Below are 24,701 nucleotides of genomic sequence, written 5' to 3'. Positions count from 1 at the left end.
GACAGGATTTTTTAAGAATGAAAGATTTCCAGGGAACAATCTTTGTAGTGTAACTGACCAATGTAGGCTGCAAGGTGTTCACTGTCTTTTGTCGTGATGGATGGAGTCAATTCATTCGGACTTTTTTGTAATTTACATTTACAAAAAATATATATATAAAAAAAAACATTATGCTTAATCTACAATTTATTTATCTATTTACTTTTATTTCAAGCAAAAATGTAAATTATTTGTGGTCATACTAGTAAGATCAAAAATTAAGATGATACAATTAACATAATGTTAGGAGAGGTTGAGGAAGCGTGTATGATGGCTGTCTATTTAGCATTTCTTGAAAGGTCTGTTTCCTTGTTTTGAATACAGGGTTAGTGCTGCTATACAACAGGTAGTCACCAGGGGGAGCACTAAATGTTTTGGCTTCTTGATCAGTAGACACAGGGGTTATCACTTACATTTGTTCAAGGGCCAAAGTATCTCTTGGCAGATACTGTGAGGGACCATATGCTCTTGTAAAATAAGTACATTTAATGCTGTGTCCAAAGTCACACAAAGCATACCAGTATTTGATATATTAGTTTTCATACCACATTTATGTTTTTATTCACTGCAATAAATAATAACAGATTTGATAATTGTGAAGCTGTCAAGCTGTCCATCACTTTCCGATGCTGTGTCATAGGTTGGGGAGAACAGAGACAGAAAGGAGGCATTCTGTTCAAAGCTTCATAAAAGTCACTCTCAAAGAGTCTTGAGCAAAAAGTTGATGCAGAAAAGCTTTGATGAAGAATGGAGTGATATCTGTATTAACGTGTAAACTTTTAGAAAAGCTTTACCTGTGTGCCTCATTTGAAACCAAACTGTTTCTGCTGCTAAAGAAAATATTGCCAAGCTTCCCCACAATACGAGGCATGCAAGCTTCAAGGAGTCATATCCTGAACAGTCAGATGCCCCAGAGAAACCACATGCACAGTCTCATGGGAGTATATAGGAATCTCAACACTACAGAGAGGTATTAACACAATTTCAGCTTAACACAAGAGAGCAACGAGTGTATCTCTGTAAGCAACATGTTTGTGGTTATTGATGACTGAAGGCAGGCTGTGGCACAAGCTTCCTTTCAGAGGGTGTTAAATAAAATTAAATCCTTTTTTATCCTCACTAGGATATTTTTCTGTAATACTCTGGAGGCCGGATGGAAAGCTCCAGTGGGCCACCAGTTGATGTTCATTGACTTAAGGCGTCCATGTTAATATCCAGTCAGTGGTTGGAGCAGATGGTGTATGGTGTGTGTTTTCTTTACCTCAGACTGACATAGAGTGTCCTGGACTCTTTGAGAAGGAGGACCAGTGGAGGAGGACAGAGGAGCTCCATTTCTCACTTTCTTCTCTGAAGGACTTCTGGACCGCCCAATCTCTGAGAGAGGAAGGGGGGAAGGCAAAAAGACACCATCTGAATAATCAACGCAAAGATTTTATCAGTCTTTTAAAAAACACAGCGTCTCAAGTGAATACGCTCAGTGTCTGTTTACTGTTGGTGCTCGTAACAGGAGCATGAAAAGAGATTAAACTGCGGTGTCATGAGCCTGCAGACATCAGTGGCTTCCAGCCTTTGGAGATTATTTTTACAAACTGAAATATGGCAGATGTAATGAAAGATTACAAGTTTAACACCCAGATTTTCAACATTGTCTCCTGTGAATCTTGCCTGAATCTCACGTGTCCACACTGGATTTTGTGGGTATGTGTGACCTCCACGTCCTCCACCCCCTGCAGTGCAGCGATCTTTCAGAGATAAAACACAAAACATTCACTCTCAGCTCACCTGCAGGAGCTCTTCCTGGACTCTGAATCTGGATGTGGTTGGTTCTGCTGTGTTGTGGACTCTGGATCTGGACGTGGTTGGTTCTGCTGTGTCTTGGACTCTCGCTGAAGCTGGGTGTCGGGCTCTGACTTCTGGAGCTGAGACCCCCAGGCTCCACCGTGTTCACACTCCTGGATTTGAGTCTCTCTGTGGGGGCTGAGGGGTTCACTACAGCGGGACTGTGGGCCAGACCAGGACTACCAATGTGGTTCTGGTTCTGGTTGAGGGCCTGGACGACATTGTGCTGCAGAATGGAGAGGCAGCCCCCCAGACAGCTCAGAGTGGCTGCAGAGGTGGCTTTGAGGAGAGGGAGGTCCTTCAGAGACAGGAGGGAGAGAAGAGAAGGAGGAGAGGATGAAGAGGAGGATGAAGATGAGCTACTCTTGATTTATACTTTTTTTCCTGACATGGTTTGTATTTCTGTATCTTATTGGTCCTTCTCCTCACCTGGTAGAGGTGCTTCTCTGTCACATGTAAAGCACAGCACACTTGGTGAAAGATCATCACATGATCAGGTCAGGGCACCATCATCACAGACCAATGCTGTGTCATTAACCGGGCTTTACAACGGCCCTTAAGACTGTTATTCAGTGCATGATGGTCCATAGTTTATCTGTGATTAATCACACTTTTTTATGTTTTGTATTTTTCCTCAAAGGGATATTTTTCTATCATTTCACACTCTTATCAAAATGGGAGGGAACATATATGATGTTTGAGTTTATTTGAACATCCGCTTCGAAAATCTCTGCACCAAAAGTTCAGATGTCAATGTTTTAAGCTCTTTGCAGTTCATGACTCCTCCTTAGAAAACAGTATCATTTATGTTTTATAGGAGTATGATTAACTCATATTTTGTTGATTTTTGAGTTTTTGAGTGGATCCAGTTTCTTCACAGAGATATTTGATTGTCTCTTCTTGTCCTCTAAAACATTTCTGCTTTCTGTCAGGACGAATGATGGTCACATTCAAATACTGAAATAGTGTGTGGGAGTTTTTTTTTTTTAATCAAAATTGAATAAATTCAAACGTATTCCACTCTCCCACACCTGCCCTCATACAAACAGGAATATCAATGTACTTCCTGAGGGGAGACTTAGAGGGAGTCCAGGTTTCCACAGGCCCAAACACACCTGCCTTTTGAACCTTAGAAAAACAGAAAATGACCCTGGCACTACCCTGCAAACCTCTGCATCTACAATTTTAGTGTTTCTTTTGCAATAATTTGAACTTCAGAAGTGCTCAATACATTGTGTAGATTTCGTTGTAATTTTTTAAAGAGTCTGATTTGAAGATTAGCAGCTAAATAAAGGAAAAAAACAGATAGAAACTTGTGCTGATTTTTTAATGTGTGTTTGTATCTGCATAAAGCACTTTGGACTGTCTTGCTGCCAAAATGTGCTATATAAATACGATTGGCTTGCTTTGTGTTCTTTGTTGGAAGTATTTTTCTTTAGTTTGATTTTGGCTAGATTTTTCCTTTTCAATATTACATATGAACTTTTAGAAGCTCACAGCATACAAGTTGAATGATCTAACTCTGTAAAATTTCATTCATGATATATTTTGAGGACGGGCTGCGAAAAAGAGAAGTATAAGAAAGCCTACAAAACACCTGCTTTATTGTAAAAATATTAAAAGTATGAATTCATCTAAATCTTACCTTATTTTATCCAATGTTACCACCCATGTCTTCATTTTCAACACGCTAGACCTGACTAATTTTACTCATTTAAATGATAAAAATAAAAAAAACAGACTCAGTGGGGCGAGCAAGATAAGCGATACCAGCTTTTGAGTATGTTAAAGCCATGACAACAACTAATGGAGTCATCTGATATTTGTATCATCAGTTAGTTAGGTTATTGTTTTATTAGGTTATTTTTTATTCAGCTAGACTATTTGTGCTTCCATGCACTAAGATGAATATGCATATCACAACAATAAACATTGATATTTAATTCATTACAAATATGATTTTTACCTCGTCCAGAACAGACAAAGGTCCTCTTCTAGGAAGCAGAGTATCCACAGAGTTCACCAGGTTCTTCTGCTGCTCCTCAACCGGACTCATCACCTACACACACACACACACACACACACACACACACACACACACACACACACACACACACACACACACACACACACACACACACGTCAGGATGTGTGTTGGCTTTTAGTATCAATGTAACCTTCCTGTCTGATGATAAGGGTCTAAGAAGTAGGTCTTCTACCTCGCATCACTTAACATAAAACAAACACTCACCCATTAGTATCTCTAACTTGCTAAAGTTTTAGCACTTTAAACATAGGGTCTGCAGAAATTTTCGTTACTTCTTACCATCTTAAACTGGCGCTAGTTGCAGCTCACACCCACAGCCTCCGACCGTGACTACCTGAACACAGTCACTGGTCCAGCAACCACCTGTAGCATCGCGTTTATACGGGAGAGACTCGAGAGCTGTGCAACTGACTTGGCACGTTAGCACAAGCTAATCACGGATGTTTGACACATACCTGGTTAGCAGAAAGCTAACTCACATTGCTCTTCATTCATGCTGCTCTCCAAGTTCCCGAAAGAAAGTGAAAGTTGAGCCAAGCTTAATCCTTGTTTAGGAAAAAAAAAACAACTCTTATCTGTTTGGCGTTTCATTTCGCTTTGGTTGTGTTTTCTTTAATTAATGCAACGTCCACTATCGTAGCCGCTCAAGATAGCTTCTTCTACTGCTAATCAACACGCAAAGTCACTTGCGCACTGGGCGCTCTGTGATTGGCTGAGGTAGCCACGTCTAGGCTCCGCCCAGAAACGTCCCGATACAACCAAAACATCAGTATACAGGCTGGGGGCAGATACACATACTCATGTCCCATGGGAGGTGACTAAGCTGGATTATTCCTCCAAAAATTGACATTTTTTCCTATCTTGCCTGCTTATGTTCATTGTGTGTGTGTGTGTGTGTGTGTGTGTGTGTGTGTGTGTGTGTGTGTGTGTGTGTGTGTGTGTGTGTGTGTGTGTGTGTGTGTAAACCCAGAGTAGAGGAGGAACGTTGAGAGCAAATAAACACTCACACAAGAGCTATTGAATGTTCCACAGCTGTGAGTGTCTGCTTCAAACCCACACAACAACCTGCTCTGCTGTGGACTGGACCCACCTGAGGGAACAACAATGCTCCAAGGGCAGGACTCTCATCCTGCAGCTCCACCACCAATCAAATCACCTCCGTGCATGCATGCCTATAGTGTACAGCACCTGCACTATATGCCAGTGACCTAAGGGTGCCTGAGGCAAGCTGTAGCTGGGCCCCACATGCCCATGGGTCCTGAGTCAGCACCCCAAGCTGCTCAGCTAAGCTAAACATTTAGCAGAGCTCTCACTCTGTCACAACATTTCCAGTGGAAGCTGTGCTGATTTTTTATACATGATTAAATTTTGTTTTGGCACAGTTAAAGATGAATTTTAAGTCTGTGTCTCTCTCGTTTCCCCTCGTTTAAAACAAGCTCTTCCTCAGAGCGCCTCCTACAGGCCAGGGATCTTCTTCATCTACTTTCATCTCTGGTTTAATATGTTTTTTATTTTCATTTTTTCTCCAGAATTATCTGAATTTGCAGAATGTTTATGTTGTTGCACTTGTTTGAACTTTTACATGTGTTCCTGGAATTGACTGGTTTCTAAATCTGCTGCAGATTTCTCAGTTTTGCAGTTTCAACTTTATACTTTGTCGCTCCTGAGTGATTCTCAAATTACAGAGGGACATTTCAGGTAGGAACCAAAATAGGACGAAAAAAAAACTGTGCTCTTTTTGCTAAATATTCTTTTTGCGTAAAACTTTATTGATTTGTGAGGTTAAGTGCCAATTAATCATTAAATATCTAAATCAAAATAACATCTGGTTCATAAGTTTGTCAACCATGTTACAGAAAAAAGTTGTGACTATTTTATGTAACATTAGAGTTATCCACTGTTACCATGTGAGACTTTGCTCTCTAGAAATGTCTCTGTTCATTTATATTACAGTTTAGTCAACATTTAGAAGAATTATGGCACAAAATCACATGCAGCACAGTTAAGATTTTCACTATTTAGGTCTTTGTGCTCACTATGGACCTTAAACATGTCACCACCTGACCTCCATCCCTATATGTGGTCATTGCAACATCTAAAGTAAGTACACAATAAAACGTTGGTAACACAGCTGATGAACAATTAATGCGCACCAGGTATAGACAATCATTCTGATTAAATATAAAGAAGGAGGAAATTAAATGAACCACACTTTCCTACGATTCCCACCTAAAAACGACCTCAAATTTGTTAGATCTGGATCAAGTGGCTTTAGAGCAAACCATTGGTGATTTGTTGGATTTTTTTTTCCAATGGGTAACACATCTGACACAGACTTTTTGGACACTGCGAAGTGAATTATTTTATGTATATTATTTTTTTAGAAAGCTTTTAAAACAGATTTATCATGCTTTTTTTAAATTATTTGAATAATTACTACTGAAAATAATATTTACAAACATGTATTCTAGTGTTAGTTTTAAAGAGTAACTAACTATTAAGAAAAAACAAACAAACTGCAAACTCTAATTTACACTTCTTGCTAATAAATCAAGGAACCTGTTAACTTTTTTTTTTTTTTTAATGAAAGTGAAATATCACCCAGATGAGTCAGATAAAAACTGAAATTAGTATCTGATAAAAACTTTTAATGTCACCCTAATTATAGACTCACTCCCCTGTTGGTCGCTTTAGAATAAAGTGTACATGCATATTTCAGTGTGTGTTTCCATGAACACACACACACACACACACACACACACACACACACACACACACACACACACACACACACACACACACACACACACACACACACACACACACACACACACACACACACAAGAAATCTCACTGTCTGAAATCAGTCTTCTCTAACATGTCAGACTCTCAGAGGAGATGAATCATCGTCTCACTTAAACTGAGAGGAGCTAAAACTAGACTTGGTGTGATCACAGCACACACACACACACACACACACACACACACACACACACACACACACACACACACACACACACACACACACACACACACACACACACACCTTCAGTTATAAAACACTCTAAGTCTGCTTTGATTTTCAGCAGCACCAACCTGTCAGTTCACACCTTCATGTTCCTTGGATCTGTAACCCTTCAGGAGCTTCAGAGAGCGTCTTACATCCACGCAGTCATTAAAACTTTTCAGCAGACTGTCGGCATCCTGCTCCAACTCAGACAGATCCACTGCTTACTGACGTTTTCTGCACGCACCAAAGGGTTGAAGGACTGCAGTTCTGATTGGTGGATGGTCTTCAATCTGACTGTTACAGTCGTGTCAGGACGGTCAGGAATTAAACAGGCTCTGAGTCTTTGAAGATCTCTTCAGATCTATCTTATCCTGAACTCTATGTTACTACTCTGTCCACTGGAGGGCGCTGGAGAGCACTTACCACCAAAACAACCACAACATCAGCAACAAAGAGCCAAACACCTGCATCAGTAAATCATACACCTTCAATCCAAACTTGATGAACAGTCGTGATGTAATTCATTACTGATTCAAACGCTAACACTAATCTGATGATGAGCTGATCGCCACTTTAGATTCATTTTCTCAAAATAATTATCCTGAAACTGAACCTTCAGCTGCTGGTTACATCAAATCTCTGCTATTGATCTGAGTGCTCAGAAGCAAAGGAAAAGAAGGAGTCAGCTCATACAGAGAGCTGCTGACTCAGCTCATCTTGCGTACCCAATCCCTGATGACTTAACCTTTGACCCAAAGACTCTACATCCAAAGGACAGGGCGCACATGGAAAAATCCCTTCAAGGTCTTAAAACATAAGTCATGTGTGAAAATTTTGATTTATGGAGCGGTTATTAACTTCTGAGACTCTGACCCTGAGGATCACTAAGAAATTCTGAAAACCTGGAGCTTTTGAATCACTCTCCATTAAAGAATATCTTGTTGATATTTTCTTGTGTTGTAAACTGAGCTCTTTCTTAAAGTCTAAACTCAGCCTAACCCCCCTCCTGCTCCCCTCAGGTGTCACCTTAGAGAGGAAGCAGGATCCCTGAGGGAGTCAGAGAAAGGACACTCTCTGATTCTGCAGCCAGCTGAGTCACATCCTCTCACAATAAATGTATTCATGTGCTTCATAAGCTCTTTTTGTCCTCTCACTGCTGTGGAACAAAGATAATCACAGTTTCAGCTGCAGAGGAATCAGACCCAGCATCCTCCCTCTGTGTCTGTGTCTGTGTCTGTCTCCCTGCAGACACAGATGGAGAGCAGACTGGCACTCAGTGAACTGAGGAGGATTTATTGCTGTGAATAGTTTTGGTTATGAAGTGAGAATTTCAACTGGTTTCATTAACACAGGCAGAAGAGACGACACATCATTTTATCTCTGAAGCCTCCCACCATCAGCCCCAGCTCCTGATGTTTGCTGAGGAGCACAGAGAGTGCTCACATTCATGGATCAAACTTGGTGTGATTCAGATCTAGAGGGTTTTTTTGGTTGTTGTTGTTGTTGTTCTTTTTTTTTCAAGGCATGTTGTTTTGTTCCTCTTGGCACACCATTGTAAAGTGGCAGACATCACTCTGTAACCCAGATGTAGTCTAGCAGAAATAATTTAACTTGCTTAAGCTATGGTATTAAAAAAAAGAGAAACAGATTATGACCAAATGTTGAAGGAAATGTTGAAAAATTTAACTCCCAATAATGGGTTAAGTTTTAAACTTCTTTTATAAAACTTTCAGCAAATAATGTTAAAAACAGAAGGACTTACAGGTGTTTGACTCCTTAATGAAGCAACAGTCTTATTAATCACTTATCACATGAATAACTTAAGCTTCTATTGTTTACTAAAATTTAAGGTTGAAAAGAGAATCTAAATTCTTCAGAGCAGATGCAGATTCTTCAAAACCTGCTGTATCTTAATGACAGACAAATAAAAAGCTCTCTTACAATTTCATTTTAAAAGTTATCTTTCAAAAAATCAACACCTATCAAAAACACAGCGTTCATCAGGATAAAACACTCTGTATAAGTTTGTGGAGCACTGTTCCATGAATTTAAAGAGTTAAAATTATGCTCTTTATATGCTCTAGAAACATGTCTAGAAACTGGCTTCAGCTGCTCAAACCTCGAACAGGAACAAACCTCAGGACACAAATGGTGACATTTAAATCCACTGTGTGTTTTTCACTCGCTGTAAGTGCTGTTACATAAAATCCCCATACTTATGAGTCACAAATGATTCTTTATATAATATTGACTATCAATAAATAGATAAAAATAAGAGTGCCATTTAAAGCTGAAAAACACGACATCAGTGTGTGTATGAGCTAGATCTGATATCTGCGTTATCAAAGATATCTGATGCTTTATCTGTCTGTAAACAAACATTGAACGACCTTAAAGGACTCAAGAAGCTTTCTTCACATCCATCACTCAGTTGGTGATAGCATCTGTAAAACAATTTTAATTACAACACAAAAACTACAGATCCCACAGTCTGGCTCAGCTGAAGATACTAAAATATTCTCCAGTTATAAATGCTTAAAGAGCTGAAGTTATGTCTGCGCTCAAGGTCAAACTGATCTTTATCATCTCTAAGAGGGGCGAGGATTTTTTTTTCATCTGCATCAGCTGTAAAACAACAGTCAGGAAAACAATAACTACATCTCAAAGGACACTGAAACTAATAAAAGTAACTACAAGTTTAACAACAGTGCACAGATGGTCATTAAAAAAGCCAATGTCCTGGAAGCTGGATGCTGAGAGGAGGAGGCGACCTGACTTTTTTCATGTCATTATTCTGTAAAGGTCTTTCAGGTCGTATAACTTGCTCTAGCTCCACATATCTCTGCAGCCTTCGGCTCTTAAAGCTGAGAGTCCTGAACCATGTGACCAAGAGGAACGGTGAAACAGAGCCCATTAAAGTTTGCATGTCAAATGGAAAAACGCAAATGCAAACACCACAACACAACACAACGGGGATTCAACCACAAGGAAGTTAAGAGGTCACTTATCCCAACGGACACAGAAAAGTTCTGAAAGTAAGGGAACAATTGTTTTCTTTTTCAACTTCAACAATAATAAATGCAGCTATATGCTAATGTATGACATGAATGATTCATAAAGCTGAATGTGAGATGACAAATTACCTGGAAATACAGAAATTTAAGTGCTACGAAGGATATCGCAAAGTGACACCTCTACAAAGCTATATTCATCATAGCTAAAATAAAGAAAATAATAATAATAATTTCTTATTTTTACGACCTTTCTGTGTCTGTTGGGATCAAAAAATGAACGTCATTTTGCTCAGCTCTAAGTGAGGTCGCCACAAAAGCTGCTCTCCCTAGTGGCTGGCTGCAGGAAAAAAGGTAGGTAAAAAAAATCTGACCCTCCACCCATTCCAGATGGGTTGTGGTCAAACTTTAACAAATTAATACACCTAAGAGAAATGTTTCTCACATCCGATTGTTGTGGTAATTTGTATTTCTGAAAAGTTTCGTTTTGTTAGTTACAAGAGGATAAAAACAAGGTTTTACATCATGTTTAACGATGATTGACAGCTGCCGTTCTGGGGAATTTTTTTCGGGGATGGTAAAATATGTCAAGAGTCAAGATGTGATAAGGGTCTTGGGAAAAAAAAATAAATATATATATATATATATATATATATATATATATATATATATATATATATATATATATATATATATATATATATATATATATATATATATTTTTTTTTTTTTTTTTGTCACCCAGCTCCACTCAAATTCTCCCAGAATCACTCACAGCCTTTACTGCGCAGACTCTGCCTCCACAACTGCTACCAAGGGCTGCACCTGTGATGAAGGAATTTTGGCTTCAAAACCGTACAATGATAAATGGTGGAGCCACGCCGTCCACTCTATATACAGACTATGGTTGGGACACTAACCTCTTTTTTTTTCGTTGGGTTGTGGTGTGTGCACTCATGTTGTGGCTTTTGCAAATCGTCTGACATTTACCAGCCATACAAGTGATGGCAAACAGAGCTTCTGTGGAGCAGGTCAAAGGTCATGAAAACAGATTGTATGAGCTATTTAGTGTTTTTTCTTTGTTTTGTTTAGAATTTAGTTTAGTGTTTAGATTTTTACTATTTTTAGATCAATTAATTTTGATTTAATTATGATTACATTTCTGTTAGTCTTCCAGTAGTTTATCATTCCTTTAGTTTGGGTGTTTTGTTTATTATTTGTTTAAGTTGGGCATGGTGGCACTATAGGTTATATAAGTAGGCACACGATAGGGACCAGCATGCACCTGGGTGTTTTACCGGAGCGGGAGAGACACAGGGATTTTTCCTTTGTTCTGTGTTTGTGGTGAATCTGCTGCGCTCTGGGAGCGCTCCTCTCCTTCCCCCTCCCCTCCCTGTTCCTCTCTCCCGCGGCTGCAGCCGGCACAGCTGCAGCGGATCTTCAATCAGGCGCCGGCTTCTTAAGACGCTCGTCAGGTGTGGACCGGCGCCAGTGGATTCCGTCTTGCTTCGTGGTAGTTTGGTCTCCTTCGTGATGAGTATTCTGACCACACATTGCTGTGTATCTGTTTCTGTGAGTTTTTTGCTGATCCTGTCTTTTGCTGCTTTGTCCTAGTGCCTCCCTCGAGTTACTGCTACAGCCCTTGCCACCTTCCACAGCCACAACTCTCTGTGCCCAGCGCTCTCAGGAGAGAGCTGCTACAAACCGGACTCTCATTCTCACTTACTCCCTCTGTGCAATAAAAACTCTTAAACTGCTTCCTTGCCTCCGCCTCGCTTTTGGGTCCAGCGAGTACCTAGCTAGTTCTGCCCAGAACTGTAACAGAATCCACTGGCCAAGAAGTATGGATCCAACCTCTCCAGAGGAGTTTAAGGAAGCCCTCACCCACCAAGGCATGCTGCTTGGAAGGCACGACAAGATGCTACAGGGGATTTTGGAGACACTACAGGGCCTGCACCTCCAGATCAACCAGCTCACCCCGCAGGCTTCCTCCAGTGAGGTTAGAGTGCCCTCTGCTGACAGCAGTCCTGTGCAGCCTTCCCCCCAACCCTCTGGCACTGTTAGAGAGCCTTATGTTCCCTCTCCCGAGCCTTTTGCTGGTGATTTAGGAGCTTGTGCTCAGTTTTTGTTAAATTGCTCTCTTGTTTTTGATTTGCAACCCTCCAGCTATCCCAGTGATAAAGCTAAAGTAGCGTATGTGATTAATTTACTTCGCGGCCGGGCCGCTAAATGGGCTACTGCCCTTTGGCACAGTTCTTCACCTGTGCTTTCTTCTTTTTCAAGTTTTTCCTCTGAGTTAAAGAGGGTATTTGATCACCCGGTTAGGGGGAGGGAGGCTACCAGGAGACTCCTAGCGTTAACTCAGGGTTCTCATTCTGTTGCCGACTACTCCATAGAATTCCGTATTCTAGCCAGTGAGTGTGGGTGGGACGAGTCAGCCCTGATGGGGGTTTTTGCTAAGGGTTTATCTGATCAGTTAAAAGATGAGTTGGCTACCAGGGATGAACCAGTCTCCCTGGAGGATTTAATTTCGCTTGCCATCAGGATTGATAATAGACTGAGAGAGAGGGTTAGAGAGCGGGGTGCTAGACCTCGCAGACCAGCCCTTCTAGGTGAGCCTGCAGCCCCAGAGATCCCGTCCTCAGCCTCCCCGGTCAGGCCACCTAATCCCCAGCCCCCAGAGGAACCCATGCAGCTGGGCAGAGCCCGCCTTCATCCACAGGAGCGCAGGAGGCGCATGAACAACAAGTTGTGTATTTACTGTGGTGAGGCTGGCCACTACATTGCCTCCTGTTCTTCATCAGTAAAAAGGGTAGGCTCACCGCTGAGAGAGGGGATCACGGTGAGCCAGATCTCTACCCCTGCCAGTTCCATTCCTCGCATGTTGGTACCTGCTCAGATCCTGTGGGGACAGGAGTCCTCTTCTCTTCAGGCTCTTATTGACTCTGGTGCGGATGACAGTTTCATCCACGAAGGACTGGTTCAACAGCTCAGGTTGTCACAAGTTCCCCTTCCCGAGCCCAAGAGAGTCACCGCCCTGGATGGCCGTCTCCTCGCCACAGTGACTCACCAATCTGAGCCCTTCACCCTCATCATCTCTGGGAACCATAGAGAGACTTTTCAGCCATTCATTATCCACTCCCCCACTACTCCTCTGATCCTCGGTTACCCCTGGCTGAAACTGCATAACCCCTCTATAGACTGGTCTACATTATCCATAACAGGCTGGAGCGCTTCCTGCCATGCTAACTGCCTTCAATCTGCCGTCCCTACTACCAGAGCTCCTCTGTCTTCTTCTCCACCTCCGGACCTGTCGGCTGTTCCTCCCGAGTACCACGATCTCGCGCCAGTCTTCAGTAAGGACCGTGCCCTGTCTCTGCCACCTCACCGCCGGTATGACTGCGCGATCAACCTTCTCCCTGGTTCACCTCTACCCTCCTGTAGACTGTACAATCTCTCTCGCCCTGAGAGACACGCCATGGAGGCGTATATCAAGGACTCGTTGGCCTCTGGATTTATCCGACCCTCCTCTTCCCCTCTCGGAGCTGGATTCTTCTTTGTCAAGAAGAAGGATTCAACCCTGCGACCCTGCATTGACTTCCGGGGGCTCAACGACATAACCATCAAGGATAAAACCCCACTACCCCTTATCGACCCCTCGTTTGAGCCTCTGTGTGAGGCGCGGGTCTTCTCTAAACTGGATCTACGCAACGCCTACCATCTGATCCGCATCAGAGAGGGAGATGAATGGAAGACAGCGTTTAACACACCTCTGGGACATTACGAATATCAAGTAATGCCATTTGGCCTCACCAACGCCCCCGCTGTTTTCCAGACCCTGATGAACGATGTTCTGCGTGACATGCTGAACCGCTTTGTCTTCGTCTATCTGGATGATATACTGATCTTCTCCCGCGATCTTCAGGAACACAAGCAGCATGTCCGTTCTGTCCTCCAGCGTCTCCTTGAGAACAGGCTCTTCGTCAAACCGGAGAAGTGCGAGTTTCACGTTTCCTCTGTGCACTTCCTTGGCTTTATCATCGCCCAAGGTAAACTTCAAGCGGACCCTGCTAAGATCCAAGCGGTTGCCGAGTGGCCTCCTCCCTCCACTCGTAAGGAGTTACAGCGTTTTCTGGGATTCGCTAACTTCTACCGGAGGTTCATCCGCAATTTTAGCCTGGTGGCTAGCCCGCTCACTCGTTTGACCTCTACCTCCTCTCCCTTCCTGTGGACCCCTGAGGCTGAGACAGCCTTCAACCAGCTGAAGGCGCTGTTCACCAGCGCACCCATCCTCCGCCATCCTGACCCTTCTCTCCAGTTCATTGTGGAGGTGGATGCTTCGGACACAGGAGCAGGAGCTGTTCTCTCCCAACGGGATCCATCTACCCAAAGGATTCATCCCTGTGCCTTCTTCTCCCGACGCCTCTCTCCAGCGGAGCGCAACTACGACGTGGGTAACAGAGAGTTGCTGGCTGTGGTATGGGCTCTGCAGGAGTGGAGGCACTGGCTGGAGGGGACTGCTGTCCCCTTCATTATATGGACTGATCACAAGAATCTTTCTTACCTTCGCTCTGCCAAGAGACTCAACCCCAGACAAGCTCGGTGGTCCTTTTTTTTGAGCAGGTTTGAGTTCACCCTTTCCTACCGACCTGGCTCCAAGAACACCAAACCTGACGCACTCTCTCGCCTTCATTCCCCCTCTACGGATTCAGAGGACCCGGATTTTATCCTTCCCTCCTCCTGTTTCGTGGGAGCAGCTCAGTGGGAGATAGAACAGGAGGTTAAAAGAGCTCTCAAGGCCCAACCAGATCCAGGGACAGGACCCAAGGATCGGCAGTTTGTTCCCGAGTCCGCCCGTGCCAAAGTCCTCCAGTGGGGACACTCCTCGAGGCTGGCCTGCCACCCCGGAGTGACCCGCACTCTCGAGTTTTTACAGCAGCGTTTCTGGTGGCCCAACATGAGCAAGGACACACGGGAGTTTGTCCTTGCGTGCTCTGTCTGTGCCAGAGGCAAGGCTTCTCACCACCCGCCTGCTGGTTTGCTGCGCCCCCTCCCTGTGCCTAGTCGGCCCTGGTCCCATATCGCCCTGGATTTCATCACTGGTCTGCCCCCCTCCGAAGGTAACACAGTCATACTCACCGTTATTGACCGATTTTCCAAAATGGTTCATTACATTCCCCTGCCCAAGCTCCCAACTGCTCTAGAGACTGCCAACCTTCTTGTCCTCCACGTCTTCAAGCTTCACGGTATCCCTGCGGACATAGTTTCTGACAGAGGACCCCAGTTCATCTCCCAGGTTTGGAAGGATTTCTGCTCCTCGGTGGGCGCAGCAGCCAGCCTCTCCTCTGGATACCACCCTCAAACCAACGGCCAGACAGAGCGGGCCAACCAGAATCTCGAGTCTGCGCTCCGGTGTGTGGCGGCCCAGCATCCTGCCTCCTGGAGCACCTGCCTGCCGTGGATTGAATACTCCCACAACTCCCTCACCAGCTCGGCCACAGGTATGTCCCCCTTCATGGTCTGTAACGGTTTCCAGCCCCCTGTGTTTCCTGAGCAGGAACAGACTGTGGCCGTGCCGTCGGTGAGGGAGCACCACCGTCGCATCAGGACCATCTGGCGGGAGGCGCGGGCGGCGCTCCTCAGAACGGCTGACCGGAATAAGCGTCTGGCTGATGCCCATCGCTCCCCCGCTCCTGTGTATCAGCCAGGCCAAGAGGTGTGGCTCTCTACCCGGGACCTCCCCCTCCTCTCGGATGCACGTAAGCTCTCGCCACGGTTCATCGGACCCTTCCCAGTGGTAAAGGTCATCAACCCCTCATGTGTAAAGTTGAAATTGCCTGCCTCCCTTCGGATTCACCCCACATTCCATGTGTCACTAATCAAGCCTGTCTCCTCCAGTGACCTTAGTCCTCCAGCCGTCCCCCCCCCTCCCCCCCGGATCATCGATGACCATCCGGCCTTCTCTGTCTCCCGGATTCTGGACGTCCGTCCCCGGGGGAGGGGATTCCAATTCCTGGTGGACTGGGAGGGCTATGGTCCTGAGGAGAGATCCTGGATTTCCCGTAAGTTGATCTTGGACAATTCTCTCATTGATGACTTTTACCGTGCCAACCCTGGGAAGCCTGGTAGGACGCCAGGAGGCGTCCGTTGAGGGGGGGGTACTGTGGTGAATCTGCTGCGCTCTGGGAGCGCTCCTCTCCTTCCCCCTCCCCTCCCTGTTCCTCTCTCCCGCGGCTGCAGCCGGCACAGCTGCAGCGGATCTTCAATCAGGCGCCGGCTTCTTAAGACGCTCGTCAGGTGTGGACCGGCGCCAGTGGATTCCGTCTTGCTTCGTGGTAGTTTGGTCTCCTTCGTGATGAGTATTCTGACCACACATTGCTGTGTATCTGTTTCTGTGAGTTTTTTGCTGATCCTGTCTTTTGCTGCTTTGTCCTAGTGCCTCCCTCGAGTTACTGCTACAGCCCTTGCCACCTTCCACAGCCACAACTCTCTGTGCCCAGCGCTCTCAGGAGAGAGCTGCTACAAACCGGACTCTCATTCTCACTTACTCCCTCTGTGCAATAAAAACTCTTAAACTGCTTCCTTGCCTCCGCCTCGCTTTTGGGTCCAGCGAGTACCTAGCTAGTTCTGCCCAGAACTGTAACAGTGTTTGCTGTATTTCTGGTCAAATAAACCACATTTTTGTAAAAATTGGACATTCGTTTGGACCTTGGGTTTTTTTCCCATCTGTGTACACCACAACCCACGGTGCAAGAGTGTCCTTTTAAGCCTTTTATGAAAGAGTTTGTTTGAAACTTTTCGTTGCTTTTTTTTGTGGACAAACGGCCACTACACAGATGGTAAATGAAAATTTGGTTCTGGGGATACAGACCAACAGGTGGGCTGAATGACACTTATATCAGGATTAAAACTGGAGTCAGGACACACATTTATTCTCAACTTCCATATTCAATTCGCAGAAAAACTCTTTCAGTGCCACTTTGTGACACCTGATGGCTTATGGACAGATTTTGCATCAATCTACCCTCTTCCTATCTCTGTACGTGCTGAAACTGAGACAAATGAGACAAAAGAGTTGTCTGTTTGATGAGCTCTGAGAGGATGAGAGCTCTGTGCAGCAGAGGGTGGAGATGCTGACAGCTCATCTCAGCAGTCAGATGTTAACCAAGAGCAAACGACATGAGAGGGGAACTTAATTTGTGCTCTTATTAAAGCAATATGCTCTGTGTATTAAACACTGAGACAGAGCAGTGTCCATCCATCATCTTCACTGTTCTCCTCTTTCAGGTCACAGGAGGCTGGAGCCTTTTTCCAGCTGTCTTTGACCAAGAGGCAGGGTACGCCCTCAACAGGCTTCCAGTATATCACAGGGCTTATAACCTCAGCCTCACTCACACCTATTCACAATAGAGTGATCCATCAACCTGATGAGCGTGTTTTTTTATGGACTGTGGAAGAAAGCTGCTCGTGTAAGGGGAGATCATGTAAACTCCACACTGACAGGATCCTGCCCAGCTGGAGAATTGAACCAGAAACCTTCTGGTTGTGAGGCAGCAGCACTAACAATTGTACCATCATGCAGCCCTGGCTGAAATCCATTTGTGCCAATTGTTTAGAATTGATGAGTTGGTGTTTTGCCTAAATTCAGGTCTCTTCTTTCAGGACTCTGTTTTCATTTCCTGTCATTGTTAATCTTTCATTTTTTAATTTCAAACTAAAAGCTTTTTGTTGAAGCCCCTGTGATCATTTTTTCAGCTGATAAATTGTGAAAATGTCCCTCTTGACCCAGAACCTGCTCCAAAGCGTCACGACTGTATGACAGCAGCACATCTGCAGCAACAAATTCAACTAATGCACTGTTTGTTCTGGAGTCTCTGCCAAACCAAGGTGACGTCAGATCTAATGTGAAGCGTTCTCTCCTTTGGACTCAGATTATGAATAAATCACACTCTCCTTGTCCGCTCTCCTCTACATCAAACCTTCAGCCTCAGCCTCAGCTCCACCAAAGCGCACCATGACAGGAAGCTTTTTTCCCCCCGCTGACTTCACCCAGTGTTTGTTCAGCCGTCTGAGCTCAGAGGAACAAAGCAGGATAAATGAGATGAAGTCAGCAGAATAAAGGAGCTGGACCTGAACATGAAGGGGATGGAAATGTAGTCTGGATCCATTAAGTCCAGAAACCCAACCTATCCGTCTGACCGAGCACTTTTCTGTGGAGATATAATTCAATAAACAGGCGGACAGAAAGGAGGATCAATACGGAGAGTGCAACATCTGAAGATGAATTTAAAGTCCAGACTGGTCTCAAAGAATCACACAGCCAACCCTCAGATGGATCTCCAAAACAACTTTGAATCATTAAAGTAGCTCTCTGAATCACATTTGCTCTTCTCTTCTCTCATCGTGTTGTTTCACTGACTCTGATACCGTGCAGAGATTAAACGTTATCAGGGAGCAAACTTAACTTCCTGTACTCAGCACGAACAGTAGGCAGAGTTTTCTGTTAAAGAAGCTAAACATGTAACACTGTGGGGCTGGGCTCATTAATAAGTGTTAAAGATGTGTTGAATTAGAGCATCTGCTGTTTAAAAGAATTAATGCCACAGCTGAGTGCATCACCAACGTTGTATCTGTCTCATCAATTATTTGCTGACTAAGGGAATTTTTTACAAAGGAGTAAAAGACGTGGCCAGTTGGTGCATCCAGTGTTTCTCATATAAAATCTGATATTGTGCATAAGAAGTGACAAGGATTATGATTTTATCAGTCTACTACACTGTAAAAAATTAAATTTAAATTATTTTAAACCAACTGACCCAAAAAATAGAGAAAACACTGATGTCTGAGGCATACTGGCTTGCTCAGTACAACAAATCCATATTATCTAAGTTTGTAAACTTAATATTTGAAATGTACTTTGAGGTGATATTTTATAACAACTATTCAATGACTACATGGGCATAACTTCTAGGAAGGTGAATTATTTAATACTTGCCATGCTCAAGTAGCTTCGCAATTTGACAATTTAATGGGACTGATGCTTATATTGGTTAAAAATGGTAGAAACGTCAAACAAAATATGAAACCAACAAAAATGCAAACTACACACATACAAGAAACATCTAAAATGTTGTTCGTTTAAAGCAGATTTCGATTTGGACATCATACCCACCCTTTTGTGTCACTATCTGTATCTTTATTTTTATCATTCACAATTCATGGTTTTTGTTGCTCTGTAAAAGAAACCGTTAAAGTCCCACCATTCTAAAAACTGATAAGTGCCAGACATAAATGTTGTATTTGCATGTTTGCTTATGACAAATACTTGTGCCTATTTTCATGACAGTTAGACTCAGAGAAATTGCCTGAAAATTCATTAATGATTTCATGACATGTTTAGACATGGCTACATGCATGTCTACTTGTAACAAACCAGTATGTTTCATATTTATTCATGTGTAAGACCATATAACCAGGAAAAAAACAGTTTTTATTAATTCCTGTAAATTACCATGAAAAGTTTCCAACTTCGAAAATACCCGGAATTTCGCAACAAAAACTATTGGTATTTTTATTCATTCATTTAATTCTGTTTGTTTACACTGATTAAGAGTAAAGTCCAAAAACTAAAAAGACAATATTATTCAGATGTCTGTGCAGTTTTGAGTCTCTCTTTGTAAACATTTACTCCCTAACTCACTCAACACAAGGTGAGTTATTAACTTGTAAGTTGTAAAACAAAGTTTTCAGGAGCCTTTTCAATCCCGGTGTCCCTCTCTACAGCCTATCCTCTCAATAAAGGCCTCTAAATATAACTTTAAAAAAGTTAGAAATAAATAAATATAAAAGTCTACATCAGTCTTCATGTGCAGGTCATATGGAGGTTTAAGAAAAAAAATGTAGTTAAAAAAACATAAACAGTTTGTAGGTTCACTTTGATGACTTATATAATCTGTGATGCAGGAGTACAAGAAGGAAGCATAAACAACGCAGAGGTGTGTGTGTGTGTGTGTGTGTGTGTGTGTGTGTGTGTGTGTGTGTGTGTGTGTGTGTGTGTGTGTGTGTGTGTGTACCTTGCTGTCAGAGTGGCGTCGGGAACACAGTTGTAGCTGAGTCATCCATAACTCCTGCTGCTGAGCGTCCAGAGCTGACAGGGAGAAGACCACACAGTCAGAGAGTGAGAGAGTGTGTGTGTGTGTGTGTGTGTGTGTGTGTGTGTGTGTGTGTGTGTGTGTGTGTGTGTGTGTGTGTGTGTGTGTGTATAACTGCAGTAAAGTAACATACACATTCACACCCTTTTGTTATTCAACACCTTTAGGTTGATAACCTTTTATCAGGATTGATTTTAAATCCTCTTAAATCTGCATGGGTTTTTAAAAAAATGATCGCTCACTTCCTGTTTTTTTTTATTTCTATTTCCTGAAGCACTTCAGTGGATACAATGTCTAAACCTTGATAATACTTTGATGAAGAAGAAGATTTTTTATAAATCAACCCCATGACTGTTCTTTGAGCCTGTACCCAGTCTGAGAGAAGTCAGTGAAGCTCAGGTAGAGCAGATCTCTTCAAACATCTAAAGACTCTGACATGCTGAACCTTCAACACTAAAAATATTAATTTATATAGAATATTTTCCACATGATCATTTAATTTTTACAACCTTGAGATTTTACAAACGCCAAATTTTTACTTAAGACTACTTTGCAACAAAGATAACTGAGTTTTCTTTTACTCATGCTCTCACCTCTGAGTTTGTATGAATCTCCACCTGTAGACTTTATGGTGAACATGTACTGAGACTCATCGCTGGAGGCCACCAAGGCGCCAAGGAGAGGGAGGACCCCCCGGGGGGGTCTCTGGTTTTTACTAACTTCATTCAGGAAGTACTGGAGCTGACCAGCATCAGGGTCCAGAACAAAATATCTACAGGAAAGAAAGAAAGAAAGAAAGAAAGAAAGAAAGAAAGAAAGAAAGAAAGAAAGAAAGAAAGAAAGAAAGAAAGCGGAATAGGAAGAAAAAACCTCAGATCAGACCAAGACTGAACAACAACAACTCTTAACTTTTAAATAGAGACACTGGGTGTGAAAGTATAAAGTCTGAAATAAGCTAGTCATAATAAAATACGGTTGGGAATAGATATCCTGAATACAGCTCTTTGTGGTCAATGAGTGATACTTTGATCAAATGTGAGACTCACTCATTTCTGATCACAGTCAGATTTGTGTTGAGTGTCTGGATTTCAGTGTGATTAGTATTTGTTATCAGCAGGCTTTGGAGTCTGCAGTAAAAACAGTCTGTATGGAGAGCAAAAGCAGGAGAAACATAATCTTCTTTATTGACATTTAGTCTCCCATTGATGGTCATTGAAAGACAATACATCCTCCCTGAGAACAGATATCTGTATGAGGATAGAGCCGCTAACAAACTGTCCCTAACCAAAGATTTATGCTGAGACAAAAATATGCTTGATGCTGAGTCAACAAAGAAAATGGGCTTTTACATTTCCTGATTTCCTTGAAAACATCAGAAATGACAAATCAACTTCCATTCAACAAACAAAAGTTTTTTCCTCCTCTTGAAGACACTTAGAAAACCTAATACCACTTACAAGAAATCCCACAAAAACCAGGTTCTTTGCCAGGTTTGTACCACTAATGTCAGCAAGAGTGAAGCCTCTAAGGAACTAACATAAACAGTGAAACTGAGACTGAGACTCATCACTAACAGATGAGGGAAGTAAAGAACCAAAAAAGGACAGTTTTTATTTTGCAAACATATCTGGAGGGGTGAATTGAGTTTTTTTTGACTGTGCAGTTGCAAACAGGACTAACACATCGGTAGAAAAACATTAAATTCTGGATCAGGATGCATGTAGGTCTCAGTTATAAGTTTAAGTTGGTCCTTTAACAACAAAGTGATCGTACATTTAAGACGTCTAAAGAAACATAAGCAGACCTGTTTCTTGTTTAAGCTTCAACAATAGGCTAAAACCACTGAGTAACAGCCCCTTGTTCATCCTGTCTCCTGTCAGTCTCTCTGCTGCTGTGAATTTACAGCCTGACAGTAACAGGCTGCTCGTGTGGAGGTGGCTGTCAGAGCCAACACGTCTACAGGAATGTAACTTGTTTTAATGTGTCAACATACAGCTGTCCTGTCAGATTGTGAACAGCACTGAGAGACTTTAAATAAAGCAGGTGTAAATATATATGAAAATGTTTATATAACTCCTGTGAGAGTCTGTAGATGGTGCTTCAGACTGAGAGCTGTGGAGCTGTCCAAGGTGCTGATTCTGCTGCTGGCTGTTGGAGCAGGATGTTGTACAGCCCGGCTTGGAACGGCTCTCTGGATATTCTGACAAACTCTAATGAACTAGACAACCTGGCCAACCTCAGGGCCTCGGCATTTGATTCTGAACATTATAATCCTTTCAGAGCAAATAACTGTGTTTATAAAGCTCCGTCTCTTGTCTTCTTAACACACATTCACACCACGTTCACACACTCTTTGCGGAGACATTTTAGGGATCAGTGTTTCGCCCAAGGACACTTAAGCATGTTGACTGCCAAATCAACTCTTCACTGAGCCACATCCCTTATGACAGGCTCCTCAGTGAGTCACACTGACCAACTTGATGGTTGTTCTTTTGACAGCTGGGTCCAGATTTAGCCGTCTGTCCTAAATCAATTCCCCTGTTCCACTTCAGCCCAGATGGTAGAAATAATTCACCTCTAAGCTGGTTCATCCACTAACAGATGAACTAGTGATGAGGCTTATTCATTTAGCCGCTTAAGGATAGTTTTAGAGTAATCAACACACTTTTCATAAAGTGGGCACAGAGATATAGGCTGCAATAACTGGAAGACTTATTTGGGTCAGTCTTTGGACCGGTGTCCCCTTCTCAACTCTTTTAGTCTGCAACTTAACAGAGGTTGTTGGGGGACTGTGACATGTGACTTCCTTTGAAGAAAAGAAAAGGGTCCAGATTGAAGGACATGCAAAGTTTATGACGAGGCTGACTGATCTGCCAAGATCACGACAATCTTCCCTTGAAGAAATGTGATGCAAATTCTGAAACTACGCAGGGTTTCAAACACAGATCCTTCACATGTGCAAAAGATACTGCAGACATTGAGTGGCTCCAGGCCTGAAGGGGGGAGGGACTAAGTTAGACATTGTATTTGTGAAACAGCACTTTCTTTGTCAAAGTTTACATAAAAAGGAGAATCTTAATGTTTCATTAAGAAAGGCGCATTGTATAACGATACTGACTAACATTGAAACGACAGAAGCTGGGGTTTAGCTCTACAGCTGATGCACCTGAGAATACACCACGAGCTGCATGGCTAAATGAGAGTCTCAGCTAACGCAAGTTGCACTTCATAGAGGTATTTTTTTTTAGCACAGTGAACTTCCTATCAAAATATTTCTCAATAAAAGCCAAAGGAGTATTAAGATCATAACAGTAAATTGATTTCTGTTAATTTTATTCAATGATGGCCTGGCTCTGACACTCAGGTGGAGTCCATTGTTGTGTGGTCTACTAATAGTTTTACATTGAAGTAACTCTCTAACCCTCATCTAAACATGTACGCTGTGCTGTTTAGTGACATAGTCAACCATATAGCCCATAATTACCCTGCGCATCCTGCACAAGAGCAGAGTATAGGGGAGAAGGTTGTTTGGGTTTGACTGTACGCTCCATCTCCCCAATTTCCCAAGTCTTATAAGAGACAAGATAGAGCCCCCTGCATCAAGACGTTACAAAGAAGAAAAGGAGGGCTGACCAATCTTACCATTGGAGTTTTCTGAAAAGACATCTAAAATACTAAACCCATTGCAGTATGAGACTACGATACTACATCTCCCATGAGCACTGCCTGCACACAGTGCTAGCTCATTGGTCCATTCACCACGTCTTCTGGTGACAAGCGCCGAGGCTCTCGTCTCTCGTCTCCAGCCTCTGTCTTGGACATCGTGACAGCTCCCATTGAACATCCACACAACATAACAAATAGCAGTACAATGTGACGTCACATACCTGAACAGGTAAACCTCTCTGTCTGTAGCCCCTCAGCAGCAGCAGTTACACAGGAGGAGAACTGAGACCAGTTCACAGAACTTCACACAGTTTTCAGGACGTTTTCACAACAGTTAGATTGTTTACATTGGATCTGACTAAAATTTTTAATATTTGGTCGACGAACACTGAACTAAGACTAAAAATAAAATCTAGATCCTGATCCTGCAATAGAAAAAAATCCTAACTTGTTTTTCCCACATGGCCCCCTAATAGAGAACATTTTCAGAGTTTTGGGAACTGGAAGGTTGCTAGGCGCCGCCCTGTTGGCTATGGCTGCCTTTTGCAGCAGCTCTCCCTTCTTTGTGGACTCAGCTGTTAGCAGCCTGTAGCATGTCAGTGCTAACTGGTGTAAGGCCTGATGTTTTCCACAATATGAGGAGAAGGAGGTGAGGACGACGTGCTGGTTCTCAGGTGTGAGCTAAGAAGTGACGACATCAACCTGTCCGTCCATCCATTGTTATTGGGAACGTGAGATCTATCTCCACTAAGATGGACAAGCTAGCCATGCTAACCCAGCAACAGAGGGAATACCAGAAGGCAGAGTAGCATCGTGCTATTCACAGACATGGCTAACTGAGCTAACACCTGACACCAACACCACACTGGAGGAGCTTCACCTGCTGTGAGCAGACAGGATCCAGGAGACAGAGACTGAACAGACTGCTGAAGAAGCTC

At 43.1% G+C, this 24,701-nt stretch overlaps 1 protein-coding gene across 1 annotated transcript in view; it reads right to left on the bottom strand.

Annotated features, from left to right (window-relative positions):
* The window catches only part of LOC141800766 (oxysterol-binding protein-related protein 10-like), a 55,231-nt gene that overhangs the window by 28,070 nt on the left and 2,460 nt on the right, over positions 1-24,701 (bottom strand). The window contains exons 2-6 of the mRNA XM_074683543.1: positions 20,691-20,869; positions 20,020-20,093; positions 3,845-3,937; positions 1,822-2,176; positions 1,301-1,413 (exon numbers count right to left, since the gene is read on the bottom strand). Of these exons, the coding sequence (XP_074539644.1) occupies positions 1,301-1,413; positions 1,822-2,176; positions 3,845-3,937; positions 20,020-20,093; positions 20,691-20,869 (814 nt within the window). The remainder of the gene's footprint in view (positions 1-1,300; positions 1,414-1,821; positions 2,177-3,844; positions 3,938-20,019; positions 20,094-20,690; positions 20,870-24,701) is intronic.

Source organism: Halichoeres trimaculatus, unplaced genomic scaffold, assembly GCF_033239565.1.
Source record: "Halichoeres trimaculatus isolate MK-OKI-2021-1 unplaced genomic scaffold, fHalTri1.1 fHalTri1_scaffold_12, whole genome shotgun sequence".
NCBI classification, from domain to species: domain Eukaryota; kingdom Metazoa; phylum Chordata; class Actinopteri; order Labriformes; family Labridae; genus Halichoeres; species Halichoeres trimaculatus.
This window is presented reverse-complemented; position numbering and strand designations above follow the sequence as displayed.